This window comes from Nicotiana tomentosiformis, chromosome 3 (assembly GCF_000390325.3).
Source record: "Nicotiana tomentosiformis chromosome 3, ASM39032v3, whole genome shotgun sequence".
Classification (NCBI taxonomy): domain Eukaryota; kingdom Viridiplantae; phylum Streptophyta; class Magnoliopsida; order Solanales; family Solanaceae; genus Nicotiana; species Nicotiana tomentosiformis.
This window is the reverse complement of record NC_090814.1, coordinates 35223121-35238713: the sequence shown is the minus strand read 5'-3', so window position 1 is coordinate 35238713 and position 15593 is coordinate 35223121. Positions and strand designations below refer to the sequence as shown.

At 40.0% G+C, this 15593-nt stretch overlaps 2 protein-coding genes and 1 long non-coding RNA gene across 3 annotated transcripts; all 3 read right to left on the bottom strand.

Moving 5' to 3' along the window:
* Positions 1–679: 679 nt before the first annotated feature.
* LOC138907610 (uncharacterized) lies at positions 680–3293 on the bottom strand. The gene is made up of 5 exons (XM_070198214.1): positions 3172–3293; positions 2443–2519; positions 1509–2371; positions 1262–1432; positions 680–1015 (listed from the first exon to the last, which is right to left on the bottom strand). The coding sequence occupies exons 1-5, from the start codon at positions 3291–3293 to the stop codon at positions 680–682; spliced, it is 1569 nt and encodes a 522-aa protein (XP_070054315.1).
* A 1014-nt stretch (positions 3294–4307) lies between these two features.
* On the bottom strand, positions 4308–5552 carry LOC108945578 (uncharacterized). Its single transcript, XR_001969737.3, has 2 exons — positions 5499–5552; positions 4308–4654 (listed from the first exon to the last, which is right to left on the bottom strand). It is a non-coding gene; the product is annotated as an uncharacterized lncRNA (long non-coding RNA).
* Positions 5553–14671: 9119 nt separating this feature from the next.
* LOC117276114 (uncharacterized) lies at positions 14672–15385 on the bottom strand. Its single transcript, XM_033655440.1, has one exon. It carries the CDS (start codon positions 15383–15385, stop codon positions 14672–14674), a length of 714 nt encoding a protein of 237 aa, XP_033511331.1.
* Positions 15386–15593: the final 208 nt, after the last annotated feature.

Genomic DNA, 15593 nt, shown 5'->3' with positions numbered 1-15593 from the left:
CAAGTTACTAGACCTCAAGGGCATAAGACCTATTAGGTAACCCCCAAATTTTAAAGGCCACAGCCACCCTTGCTCGGGGACTGTTATCTCGGGCAAGCCCAGATAACATGGGAAAGCAAGTCCAATGGGTAGCTCCCGAACTAAAAGGCTACGACCACATTAACACGGCTCAGAGACGTCCGAGACCCGTAACAAAAACTAGGCCTTCAAAAAAGAAAATTTTTCATAACCGGTTCTAAAGACTACCCTCAGCAAGCTATAAACCTAAACTATTTTGGGAAAAAGATTTTGGTAACACCGAATCCCTACAATGGCTTAACACAAAGTAACGTTAAAGGCAAGGTTTGTTCGAACCTTCGAGCATAACCGTCTTATTTCATGCTAAGGCATTTTGACCTTTTGCGAATACAAATAAAAAAGGCAAAGGAAGGATTCAAAAGCTATGAGAGGGAAAAAGCGTTATATATATATATATATATATATATATATATATATATATATATATATATATATATATATCTTTACAAGGGCTAAATAATCCCAATACATATTTTTTACAAAGGCCGAACGGCCTCAACAAAAAGATAGTACAAAAAGCAAAAAGATCTTAAATGGCCTAATCTTTATTGGGGGCCACGTCATCTCTTATGGGGTCTTCGCCACCATCAGACTAACCCGATTATTCAGACCCCTCGGAATCCTCCTCGGGATAAACCAGTTTCCAGGCCTTGGCTTCGTATTTCTTGGCATTCTTGATTTCAGCCAATATGTCAAAATTCTGAGCATGAACTCCCTCGAGGGCCTCCCTTCGAGATTTCCACCTCGTATGCTTCACCATGTTTTTAGCTTGTTCCTGAATCGCCTCGACATCAGCCTTGAACTGGGCCACTTTATCATCGGCCTCGGACTTGGCCACGACAACCTCTGACTTGGCCGCGTCAAGCTCCTTGGCCAGATTCTCTTGACCAGAAACAATTGAGTTCAGCTGAGATTGGAGCCCCTCGATCGTTTTGGCCTGCGCCAAGTTTTTCTCCTTTACAACCCGAAGCTGGACCTCAGCCGATGCCAACTACGCCCGGGCAGTCTCCTTCTCAGAAGCCAGGCGATCCATATTCTTCTTCCATTCTTCGGCCTCGGCTTTGACCGTATCCACATACCCTCAGAGCTGCTGTATCTGGTCTAGTTTCTTTTGAACCTATGGGTTTATACGGTTAGCCGTTGAGTTTGACTCATCATTACTAACTTCTAAAATTTTCCTTACCTGCTCGACCAGGTCGGCATGCTCCTTCCGAGTCGCTTCTAGCTCAACCTGAGTTTTTTTACTAAGAAGCTTGTAAGCATCCTTCTTCTCAGCAAGATCTCGAGTCTCGGCCTCGTGACACTTGAACTCCTCCCGGTGTCGGAGAAAGGCCTCATGATGAAGCACCGAGGCCTGCAAGCACAAAGGAAAATGTTACGATTGTTCATGATTAAATCTAAGTACATAATGGAAGGACATTTGAAATTACCCGATTCGGCGCCTGTTGAGCTTCATTGAATAGGCAGGGCTCTTCCGCCTCGTTCATTCTAGATTGATCCTCTTCGGTCACCAAGCACCAAAGGTAACTAGAAATCCCCACCGGGGCATAGAGAACCCGAGCATCCTGCAGAATAGACATAAAAATTGCTCGTCTCCGAGTAGGATCAACACTTGGAGCTAGGAACTGATTCAAGTATTTTGGGCTCGAAGAAGACCCACTAGTTCCCGGGGACGGTATCTTCTTTGGTAGGGGTAAGTCGCCCAACCCGGTGACATCCTCCGAAACGGTAGAATCTAGGCCATCCAAGAAATTATGGAAAGAATCTGCTGCTCCTTGGACCCCTTTGCTGAGGTTACCATTCAATGTCTGAGCTTCGTTTATCATAGAATCGGTAAACGAAGGCGAACCAGATAGATCGATCACCCCAAGTGCCTCCTTAGGCACATTATCTTCTGACCGAGAAGTACCGGTCACAATCTCTTTTTCGACCTCCCTAGCTCGGAGAAAAATGGTCTCGACCCTCTCTGGTTCAGAGGCTTCATCCACTGCTTCTTCGACGACCTTCATGGATTGAGGCAGTTCGGAACCGCTTCTCACACGGGCCACCAATTCAGAATCTTCTTCTTCTTCAGACTCATCCCTCAATCGACGGAGTGAGTCCGATGAAAGTTCTCGGGCATTGGCATTCTTAGGTTTGCACTCCAGCCGCTTCCTCGGTCTCTTCTTTTCAGGACTCAAGGAGCTCGAAGCTTTTCTCCTCTTCTTCTCTTTATTATGCTTTGGAGTAGGGGGATCGGCGAATATGTCATCATCACCAGACGGAGACCTCATATCGACATCTTTCCCAAGGCCTACAAAGAAAAAGAAATGAGTAAACTAGGAAAGAAACCCAAGTGATGTCAGTTCTAGGAAAGAATCTTACCGTGAGAACGATGTAGGGTTTTTGCGACACGATGCCCTCCTTGAGTCGGGGAACTGCATCCAGCATCCAAGCAGCCACTGCACAACGAAACATCGATTAGATGAGAGGAAAGGGAAAATCAGTAAATAAAATCTTAAAGATGAGGTTATACTTACATTTCATGTTCCATTCTCGAGAAATGGCATTTTCTCGGCCGGGATTAGATCCGAGGTATTCACTCGAACGAACCGGCCCAACTAGCCTCGGTCTCGATCCTCATCTATGCTCGAGAATGGGGCCTTAGGGGCCCGACGTGCAAGCTTTATCAATCCCCCTCGGTAGAGTCAGGGACTGTACAAACGCATGAGATGGTCGATGGTGAAGGGGCACTTGTCGATTTTGCTATCAAAGAAACTGAGGAGAATCACTATCCTCCAGAATGAGGGATGGATTTGACCAAGGGTCACCTCGTACCTCTTACAGAAGGCGATGATGACCGGGTCTAGATTGCTCAACGTGAAGGGATAAGTGTAAACACTTAGAAAACCCTCTAAGTGGGTAGTGATTGACTCCTCGGGGGTAGGCACCACCACGTGTTTACCGGCCCAATTACAATCTTTCTTGACTTTGGGGAGGAGATCGTCAGTGATGGAGCATATGTATCTCGAGACCAACCCGCATCGACCCGATACGGAAAGGATTTTCTCGATCTTGAAGTCGCCCCCAGTTGGGCATCCCGCAGGAACGAACATAGTTAAGGAGGGCTCAGGTGTCTTTTCCTCGACAACAGTAGACAGAACATTTTCTTCTTCAGACGGTCTCGAGGAAGAGGGAGTTTCCTTTTGAGGAACAGATTTAGAAGTCTTTGCCATTGCTTCTGAGTAAGGGTGAAGAGATGGTACTGATGAAAGAGAGGGCGTTATTGGCTGATAGTTTATGAAAATTTTCAGAAAACTAGAAGGGAAGAAGTTTTAAACTTAAGCTAGAAAACCAGAGGATGAAGGTGATGAAATTTTTTCTTAAAGGCACAAGAACAAACGTTTGAATGTAAAAGTTCTAATGGATGGAAGGATGAAGTATTTATAGTTTGCAAACGATGGTTCAAAACCCGTAATGGCCGACAACTGACACGCATTTAATGCCTTGGAGACTGGACCGGCGGGACATTTTAGTTACCTTTTGTTGCTTACATCATGATTTATCGAAGTAAGGCTCGGGAGTTCATATCGTTTCTCGTCGTCTTCTCTCCGAAAAACGAGGAGACTATCTGTATACGGTCAAAACCGGGCTCGTCTATTGTATGACAAATCGAGACTTAAATGTGACAGGTTGAAGCTCGACCCCGGGTTAAATCAAACCAAGGCGCGAAGTTAAATCATAGAGCTCGTGACTCCGGAACCGAACAAGATCGAGGAAACTTTGTCGGGTCAAATAACGAAAAGCCGAAATATCCGCGAAAATCTCGGCACTTATCAAGGAGAGGCCAATTAATTAGCAAATGATGAGATTTTTTACCTTTTATAGAATTGTATAAAGAGTAAGGCACTCCTAATATATAAAGGGGGTCTGATCATTTGTAATACACATTGAAAAACGCATCCCAAAGTAATACACTGTTATTTCTAGTTCTTATTATCTTGTCATTTTATTCCGACATCAATTAAGGCATTTCTTGACTTGAGAGTGACCAACCTTTAAGGCAAAGACTGTCCAATCTTGTGTGGTTTGCATTTATTTTCTTATCATTAACTTCAATATTAATATGTTTCTCCAATCCGTATCAAGTTATATCATGTATCCTTAAAACCGCGTATAAATTCAATTGTTATTCGATTTTAGGTATGTATATATATATATATATATATATATATATATATATATATATATTAACCATGGATAAACTAATGTAATTTGATGTAAACATGGCGTAGAAATTCGATGTTATGCTTTGTGACCGGAAAAACACATACAAAAAGAAAAAAGAAAAAAGAAAAAGAATCTGGATCAGTAAGTCTACAGAAGGGGAAAAAAAAATAGAATTTAGATCACAAAGATGACTTAGACAGGACTGCAGCACACCGACAATTGGGATTTCCCTACGATTCACATCCTGTCTTGATGTAAATGCTGTGTAAACTGCTGAAAATGAGTTTTACAGACACTCAAAGAATCTCAGATGGTCTTCAAATGTCTCACCATGTCGGATTTTGGAGATGGATCCATCTTCTTCTACCTACAAACAGGCAACAACAGTGCAGCATCCAAAGTTACTTTCTGAATATATGCAACAAAGTCAGAATTCATGCAGATGATTAATAGGCATATTTCATTAGGCATGCCACGACGACAGGTTAACTCCCTTTTTCCCCCAGGTCAGTAATCCCACTCATCATGGACGTTACACTACACTGACAGTCTATAAGACTCTTTAGGGAAAAGATGCTAAGGGATTAGAAAAGACTCGGGGATTCAGTCAGGAAATAGTATTAGCATAATACACCACTCTAATATCTTTAAGAAGCAATTGTTGGACCTTGACATAATACTTGCAATGATAAAAGGCATTCCGAGTGATTCACGTCACAGTAAGACTCAGCAATATGATAGATGAATAGTCCTATAACACAAAGCACCCTCACTAGCTTCGTAAAAGGTCAAAAGAAAGTTTACATACTGGTGCTCTCTAGGTCTTATAGAATTAGAATCAATTTCAGCACTTCCATTGCAGTCGTTAGCAGAGATGTGTAAGCTTATAGCATCCAGTCACTAAATTGCTTAGCTAACGATCACTAGGTTATTCCTCAAATACCATACGCGCATAATTCAAGACAATGCATATTAGCCACTAAAAAAACTAACAGGAGAAGAGTTCAATTATCAAGCACTGGGATGACTATAGGCCATTGGGAAATTATTCACCATGTGCTCTCTGACTTGAGTACAAGTGTAATGGGATTACCAGGATATTGTGTTCAGGCCAAGGATTGGAAGATACATTAACAGATGTAAACAACATCATAAGGAATTCTTTCGAGCTGAAAATTCATTCAACATACTACATGGTTAAGATTATTTACCCAATATTCAGGTTGGCGCATCTTGAGATTGTAAGTTGATGCCATACTCACGGGGCGGCCCAACCCTAAAGCAAGTGAAAAGGCCCCAAATATTTAAGGGCCCCAAAATTACTAATATTTTCTCTCTCTATATATAGTAGTATATTATTTATATAATTATCTTTTATTATTGATAAATTTATTTTTTTATTGTCATATTAATTTTTAATAACTCGATTTCTTCCTCTAATTAATATAACTAAAATAGTTTTCTGTTAATCTTATTTTATTTTTTTACTTAATTATATTTCTCTATTCATTAGTTGGTCACGTAACTATATCTAATAATCTAACTTATTATTTATTTTCCTTACATAAATTATTCTCTCTCCGTCCCAATTTATATGAAAGTGTTTGCCTGGACATGGATTTTATGAAATAAAGAAAGGCTTTTGAAACTTGTAATCTTAAATAAATCATAGAAGTTTTTGGGCTAGAAATCATCTCATTAATGGTAAAAAAAAAAATCTAAAGTTGAATTGTTACCAAATATAGAAAGGGACTTACTAAAAAAAAGGAGTCACTTATGTTTTCTGAGTTTTCCCATTTCAGTTGTGATGCAATCAACGTTAAATTCATTTAATTTTCTGTATTTTATAAAACTAAGTTCTCATTTTTTTAGTTCTACATCCTTGTCTATTTTTTTAAAAAACGATGTTCATTAAATTTTATAGATGTTTATATATATATATATATATATATATATATATTAAGACCTCTTATTAAGATTTTGCTTTAGGCCTCCGATGAGCTTGGGCCGACCCTGCATACTCATGCAGTAAGCACCTGCATCATGAACTACCAAACCAGTGCCCTGAATGCAAAAATCAATAGTTACTGTGACGAACGTGTTTCTAGATGTCCTATAAGAGGCCAAACATTTTCCTTTTCTGTAGGCTATGAGAGGTCAAAGAAAGTACCCTGGGAGGGGTAGGAAGTTCTCGTTCCTTCCCCAAGAAATCTGCAGACTCACATACTGGACCAACAACATCAAACGTAGAAGTCTCAGCCTCTGGCGGTGAAGGAAAAACAAGCTCTATGTGCTGCAATAAGAAATCAATGTTACCAAGATATAAAATCCATGAGATTCAATCCCTAAGTAACACCATTATGACACAATAAAAGCGAATAGTGCAAGAAATATTACAGTAGTCCCCAATAAACCACGGGTGCTGCAACTCAAGTAACACCATTGTGACACAATAAGGAACTCAAGAATAACGATAGAAGTAATACTCATCAGAGCTTTTCCTTGGATGCACTGAATGTGTTACAGTAGTCCCCGATAAACCACGGGTGCTGCAACTTTAATAAGCTTAGCTAGTGAATTCCATGTCTATTGTACAACTTATGTGGTTAGTGGTCAATTTTTTTAGTGAGCTTTTCTAAGTTAAATAATTGATTTTTTTTTGTTTTTTTGCATTTGCAAAAATTTTAATAGTTCAGTGTTGAATTATCAAAATTATCATATTTTATTGCAACATGAGCATGTTCTTTACATATATGTCCCCAACACAAAGTAGATCGGGCTACGAAAAACTCTCCTCTCTCCTAAATAAAACCCTAACACTGTTCTGACAACAGTAATATGTTTCTAAAGGTGGACCTACGGATCCCTAGACCCAATGTCTTTGCTCCTTTCACATGCTACAACTAATTCTCACCAGATCGATTTCTCTCAGCTCCCATCACGTGTTCCACTATGTCCCCAACTGAGTCAACCATTGAATATCTATAGCGGTACAAAAACACTTCTCAAATCTACCTTCTTAGACCCAAACAATACCAATCTGCAGACAAATGGAGGGGACTCTTCACAAACCTCTTATGCCACTGCGATTGGAAAGAAGCTCTTAACAAAAGCAAGAAACAGGGTATGATTACTCCAGGCTGTTCGAGATGGTGAGCAGTAAACTAATAGTGGTCTTAACTAAAGAAGAAGCCGAAACTCTTGCCCAGAGCTGTAAGTGGACGATTGTAGGTAAATTTTCTCGGACTTGACGCTCTATCAACATTATCAGAAGTGGGATCTGCTAATTTCATTCCGGTAAAAGGCTGCATTACTATTGGGGCTTTTGATATCTATCATGTTTTTATTGATTTCGACAATGAGGAGGAACATATTGATGTGAGTTCTAGAAGTTTCATTACACTCGGCGGGGACTATGCAATGAAAATTCCAAAACGGACTATAAATTTTAAACTTGAACCTGTAAACACCAAGACCCCTGTCTGAATGGGATACATGTCATACTGTAGAACCTATCGGAGTCCCCTTGATCATGGATAAAGCTACCCTATCAAAGACAACAACCATCACTGCTAAGCTTCGTGTGGAGATTGATCTTGAAAAACCATTACTGAGTGAGATAACAGTGGAGATTGTGAGCATGTAATTTTACCTCACCAAAAATATTCCTACAAAACTAATAAATAGATTATTCCTATTTGTTTTAAGATTTGTTTTTAGAATTTTGGTAATTATTCAAAATTATTCGCATTTAGTTGCATTTTTTATGCATTTTGAAGTCATGAAAAATAACAAAAATACTTAAATCTTCATCATATAGCATTATTAGGTTTTTGATTGCACCTAGCATCTAATTGCATGATTTGATTATATTATTAAAAGAAAAATCACAAAAATTGTTCATTTTCACATTTTATTTAGCTCTTGGTGTTAAATTAGTTATTTTTCTTTTATTTGTTTAAGATTAAATAATTGTGTAAATAATATAAATAGATAATTATTTTAATTTTACAAGATAGATTGATTTAGGACTTAATTTAGGATTTTAATTAATTTAATTAGAATTTAAAATCAAAGAAAATAAAAGAAAACAAAGAAAAAAACAGAGAGAATTGGTTTAGTCTTGTTTAAAATTGGGCCATAGATTACAATGGCCCAATCTCTTCAAATACCTGCCCCAGCCCAGATCAAAATCCGGTCCAATCCCTCACTAAATCAAACGACACCGTTTAGGTGTCAACCAATCCCAGCCGTTGATCTCCACGAGAACCAACGGCTCGGAACTCCTATCCCATTTGGTATTTAAGTGTCCTAAAGACCCCTACTCCCTCCCCCCCCCCCCGCCCTCATTTCGTCTCCCTCCCCTCTCTCATACCTCTCTCTAACCGCCTCCCCCAAACCATAGCTGCCTCTCAACCCTCCGCCATGAGCCGCCGTCGGAAATCGCCTACGGCGGCGTCGACGCCTTAAAACCCCCCCAAAAGCCACCCTATACACTCCCCACACCCTCTCAAACCTCACCCTACCAACCAAACTCCTAAAACCCCCATAAAAATCAATGGATCTTAAACCCAAAAAATCCCAGAAACCCTAGCCCCGCCGTACACCGCCGCCGGAAATCGCCCACGGCGGTGGCGAAACCCTAAACCTACCCAAAACCTTTCCATATAACCCCTACACCCTCTAGAACCCTACCATACCAACCGATCTTCCAAAAGCCCCACCAAAATTGTTAGATGTTAGATCTAGACTCCCAGAAACCCTAGCCCCGCCTTACACCGCCGCCGGAAATTACCCGCGGCGGCGGTGACTTCCAAACCAGCTCAAAATCAAACCCCATAATCCCCTCTTCACCCTCCACCCAGATCTACCCTTAACCCCGCCAAAAACCCCATCGAAAACCTTGGGTTTCAGATCTGAAAACACCCCTAAACCCTAGATATGTCCTCGTTAAATTTTTTCACCTAGCTTGTCTAAAACTCCTCGTGCTAAGATCTCCCATCAGGGATTTCAGATTCCAGATTGGTGTCTTGGCAAGAGGGTTTTTATCAACTAGATCCCTTTTTGCCAAAACAATTCGATTTAGGTATACTTTCTTTTTCCTTTTTCTTTTCTATTTTTTTCTTTATTTTTATTATCATGTATTTTATTTTTATTAGTTCTATGTTTATTTTTTAGTGTTACTGTTTTTACTTGTTTTCTGTTATTTTTTTTAAATTAATTAAATAAAATTAGTTAGGTTAAATTAAATCAGTAATTAGTAGATGCATGTTTGGGTAGTTGTTTGTTAGTATTAGGAATTGAGCTTCACTGATTGACCCATTTAATTTGGCTCAAAAGTTGGGCCTGTTTGTAATAGACAGGCCCACAACTTTAGTAATGTTTAAGAGCCCAAGGTCTTTTAGACCAGAGTCACACGACTCAGGCCCAGAACCAGGTCTGGTTCTGAGGCAATTTCAAAGCCATGAAGGGTCAACTTTAGAATTTTAATTTGAAAAATTTTCAATAAATATTAGAAAGTTTCTAGAACAGGGACAACTGTCCCAATCTGAGTAGGAAAGGATAAGGATAGGGTCTCAAATATCCAAAAATTGGACAGTTGTCCATTTTCTGTGGTAAGAAGGTACCAGAAATTGGACAGCTGTGTATTTTCTGTTTTGGGAAAGATGCCATTTCCTGATTAGGGAATGCTGTCAGATTCCCTTTGTACCTTGATCCTTATCCCTTTTGCACCCTCACTCTATATAAACACTCACTTTCTTCCATTAAAGAATATAGACACACACACAGAAAATTTCCTAAAAAATCACTGAGTCTCCATTGTCTTTTTCCTTCATTCTCAAAAACTTTTCTGGAAAACTAGCTTTGGTATTTCAGAAACAACAAAAAAAAATATATTACTTTCCCTTTTTTCCAAATCATATTGTTTCCTTACTCTACTGGGTTTCAAGTTTGAAATTGGAAGCTCTTTTGATTCTCCATTTAAGTGTTCTTGCGGCTGCTTATTGCTCGAATTATCAGAGATTTATTTTCTCCCTTTATTTTCAAAACATGATGTCCGCAGTTGGCAAATCCTTATCGGAAGTAATCAAAATGGGAGAAATGGTTGAGAATGGCCTTAAGACATGCAAAATTATAAGTCGAGAAGTTTTCAAAGCCGCAACTCTGGCTGTCCAGATTGAATCTGATAATCGTAGTGACACAAATGAGAATGATGAAGAAACTATGATGACGTTAGGGTTGAGAATAGGTCCTAGGATAACATATCGAAGGTATGACCAGCCTCATCTAATTTCCGATGATTCCCCTGAGAACTACTATCCATCTCGAAACCCACAATACTCTTTTTCTCCACCTCAGTATTTTGTCCAGTCACCAAGATACCCCAGAAGGCGAGCACCAGCACCATAAAATTTCCATCAGCCTCCACAAAATTTTTAAGTGTCCTATAACCCACATCCAAGCCAGGAGTATAGAGGGGAACAAAGGTTGAAAGATAATTTTACACCAATAGGAGAGTCCTATGCAAGCTTGTTTAAAAAATTAAAGCATCATGACATGATTGCACCTATTCCTCCAAATCATGTGGACCCACGTGCAAGAAGATTTGACCCTTTTAAAAGGTGTGAATACCATTCCAATGCCCAGAGGCACAATGTTGAAAGCTGTCGGGATTTAAAAAGAGAAAAAGAAAGGATGATCCAGAAAAAACTGATTGTGATCCAAGACAGTGACACCTAGAATATCACGCAGAATCCTTTACCTGCACATGATGATGCACACTTTGTGGGGATGATGCGTGATGACATGGAGTATGAAATTTCTGGTGGCGGTATAAGGCGGTGCTAGGGTTTCTAGGAGTCTAGATCTAAGATCTAACGATTTTGGTGGGGCTTTTGGGGGATCGGTTGGTATGATGGGGTTCTAGAGGGTGTGGGGGTTATATGGTAAGGTTTTGGGTTTCGCCGCCGCCGTGGGCGATTTCCGGTGGGGCTAGGGATTTTGGGATTCTTGTGTTTAAGATCCACTAATTTTTGTGGGGTTTTGGGGAGTTTGGTTGGTAGGGTAAGGTTTGAGAGGGTGTGGGGAGTGTATAGGGTGGCTTTTGGTTGGTTTTAGGGTGTCGCTGCCGCCGTAGGCGATTTCCGGCAGCGCGGAGGGTAGAGATGCGGCTAGGGTTTGGGGGAGGCGGTTAGAGAGAGGTATGAGATAGGGGAGGGAGACAGAAATGAGGGGGGCTAGGGTTTTTAAGACACTTAAATACCAAATGGGATAGGAGTTCCGAGACGTTGGATCTCGTGAAAATCAACGGCTGGGATTGGTTGACACCTAAACAGTGTTGTTTGATTTAGTGAGGGATTGGACCGGATTTTGGTCTGGGCTGGGACAGGTATTTGAAGAGATTGGGCCATTGTAATCTATGGCCCAACTTCGAACAAGACTAAACCAATTCCCTCTTTTTTTTTCTTTTCTTTTCTTTGATTTTAAATTCTAATTAAATTAATTAAAATCCTAAATTAAGTCCTAAATCAATCTATCTTGTAAAATTAAACTAATTATATATTTATACTATTTACACAATTATTTAATCTTAAAGAAACAAAAGAAAAATAACTAATTTAACACCGAGAGCTAAAAAAAAGTGAAAATGAACAATTTTTGTGAATTTTATTTTAATAATATAATAAAATCATGCAATTAGATGTTAGGTGCAATAAAAAACCTAATAGTGCTATATGATGAAGATTTAAGTATTTTTGTTATTTTTCATTACTTCAAAATGCTAAAAATGCATGAAAAATGCAACTAAATGCGAATAATTTAAATAATTACCAAAATTCTAAAAAACAAATCTTAAAACAAATGGGAATAATCTATTTATTAGTTTTGTAGGAATATTTTTGGTGAGGTAAAAATTACATGCTCACAGCTTCCCCTCTTTGCTCGGAAACACGAAGAGTTTTCGGGCAAAGATAAAGTGAGCAGTCAAGAACAAATGTTTTTCCGTTTGATACTCCATGGGAAGCATTTTGAAAAAGTTTGACCGAACCTTGCTTCAAAGGTTGCCTACATATCCTTGGCTATAAAGGAATCAGGCCAGTGTAGTTCTGGAAGTTTTGGTAGCTGGGACTATCGGGAAGCTGTGATTTCACTGCTGTTACTGCTGCTGAGCTCTTTATTACACCCAAGTCAAGATAAAAGAGACTAGCTAAGCCTATCAACTACGAGTTACAAGATTCCTATCTATAAATCTTCTAAAGCTTGATCTTGAGTCTTGGCTGGTTCTTCGTTCCGACTCTGATCTGAAATCTTGACGCTTGGTAGCTGCAGGTGCTAGCTCATTCTTCTTCAGCTTCTCGGATCAAGATGTCTTGAGCAGTCCACATCTTTTCTCCGCCTCTGCAATTTGGTTTCAACTCTTTTCTTTTCCTTCTTTTATTCTGGACTGAAACTTCTTCTTTTGGTCGCCTCGAGGTATAACCTGCTCACGCATCAAAACAAACGAACGAATTTTTTCTGCCCCAGTTTTCACTAGGAAAATTTCGTAAGTTATTGTGACGAAATTCTTTTGAAAGCGATAAAGAGGGTAGGAGTGGTGTACCCAGAGTAAATGTAGACTAGGGAGTAGAGACCCTACGTCTAAAAGTAAAATCAATTAGGGATTGGAGACCCTATGTTGGAAAATCATCAAGTTATGCTGGCATCAACTAGGGAGTGGAGACCTTATTTTGGAAAGTCATCAGGTTATGCTGGCATCAACTAGGGAGTGGAGACCCTATATTGGAAAGTCATCACGTTATGCTGGCATCAACTAGGGAGTGGAGACCCTATGTTGGAAAGTCATCAGGTTATTCTGGCATCAACTAGGGAGTGGGGACCCTATGTTGGAAAGTTATCAGGTTGTGCTGGCATCAACTAGGGAGTGGAGACCTTATATTGGAAAGTCATCAGGTTATGCTGGCATCAACTAGGGAGTGGAGACCCTATGTTGGAAAGTCATCAGGTTATGCTGGCATCAACTAGGAAGTGGAGACCATATGTTGGAAAGTCATCAAGTTATGCTGGCATCAACTAGGGGGTGGGGACCCTATGTTGGAAAGTCATCAGGTTATGTTGGCATCAACTAGGGATTGGGGACCCTGTGTTGGAAAAAGCAGCTAGGGATTGGAGACCCTATACTACCATAATTTTGAATCATTTTTCAACATCATTTCTTTTTTTCCTTTTTTTATTTTTTTTAGTTTTTTATTTTCAGAGAGCGAGTAAATGCGGGAAAGAATTTTGGAGGAGACTTCCCCTTTGAAGTTGTTGCTGCAAAGTTGTTTCTAGCCCTTGCGCAGTTTCTTTTTGGTTGCACCTGCTTCTTGCAAGGTTGCTTTTGGGTTGCATCTTTTTCCTATTTTTTCAAATAAAGAACAATTCGTCAGTTTGAAATGGTGGTTGGTTTTGTGGCCTTGATTATTTTGGTCATTTGATCTCGGCCCGTCCTCTTTGATGAAGATCTCAACTACTTGCTTGCTCCCTGGGGACCGATTTCATTTCTAACCCTGGAGATCTTGACTTTTCCAAAACTTTACCAGGACGGTTAATCACGCGGGACTTAACCTTCTTTAATTTTATTTTGCCTTTGTGGCATTTGACTTTGATTTCCTTTCCTTTCAGGAATTCTTGATTTCAAAACATCGGCTATCATGGCCAGTCGAGGTCGACTCGATGCACCTGCCGAGGCTGGGCGCTTTCTTAAATATTTGCTTGTGTCGAACAAGAACCTTGTAAATCAACCTTGCCATCGTTTCTTTGTCTTAATTTTAGAATAGAATTAAATCGAAAGGGATTCAAAGAAAAACCAGACAATGAAACGGACAAAATGAACTTAGACGAGAGGTATCCCTTTCGGGGAAAGGAAAAAAAGACTTATCTGGAGTGTATGCGGACTTCAATAAATATGACATGCCTCTTGGACTGGATACCTGATCTGTGCGAACTGTCCAACTCTCAGAAATCCATTTCGTGAAATAATCAATGGCAACCAAGATAAATATGTGCCCATTTGAAGCTTTCGGCTCGATTGGCCCAGTGACATCCATACCCCAAGCAACAAATGGCCAAGGTGCTGACATAGGATGCAACTCTGAAGGTGGTGCATGAATTAGGTCACCGTGTATCTGACACTCATGGCACTTCCAGACAAAACTGAAGCAATCTTTTTCCATGGTCATCCAGTAATAACTTGCCCGCAGGATTTTCTTTGCAAGGACATATCCGCTCATGTGGGCCCCGCATACTCCTGAATGTACTTTATTCATGATCTTTTCAGCTTCTTTGGCATCTACACACCTTAAAAGATTCAGATTTGGAGTTCTTTTGTACAAAACTTCTCCGCTTAAGAAGAAACTGCAGCAAGCCTTCTAATAGTTCTCTTTTGGTCTCCACTGGCCTGCTGGGGGTATTCCTTTGTTTTCAGGAACCTTTTGATATCATGGTACCATGGTTGAACATCTGGTTCTACTTCAATTGTATTGCAATAACCATGTCTTTCTCGGATTTGAATCTCTAAAGGGTCAATATGGACATTGCCCGGATACGGCAGCATTGCAGCCAAGGTAGCTAGTGCGTCAGCTAACTCATTGTGGAATCGAGGAATATACCGGAATTCAACAGATTTGAACCGTTTGTTAAGATCGTCCACATATTGTTTGTATGGGGTAAGCTTGATATCTCGAGTTTCCCATTCGCCTTGGGTTTGCCGAATGATCAAATCAGAATCTCCCATGATTAATAATTCTTCCACATCCAGATCAATTGCCATGTTCATGCCCATGATGCAAGCTTCATATTCGACAGTGTTATTCTTACAAAAGAACCAAAGCCGGGCTGTAGCCGGATAGTGCTGACCAGTGGGCGAAATTAAAATTGCCCCAATTTCGACACCTTTTGCATTGACTGCTCCATCAAAGAGCATTTTCCAAGTCTTAGCGTCTTCCGAAATTACCTCAACTGAATTTACTTCCTCATCTGGGAAATAAATGCTTAGGGTTTGGTATTCATCATCAACTGGGTTCTCAGCTAAATGATCGGCTAAGGCTTGGGCTTTCATAGCCGTGCGGTCACATAAACGATGTCAAACTCAGTGAGCATGATTTGCCATTTTGCTAGCCTTCCTGTGAGCATCGGTTTTTGGAATATGTACTTCAAAGGGTCCATTCTGATTATGAGGTATGTGGTATAGGACAACAAATAATGTCTAAGATTTTGAGCGACCCAAGTTAGGGCACAACAAGTTCTTTCCAGCAACGTGTATTTGG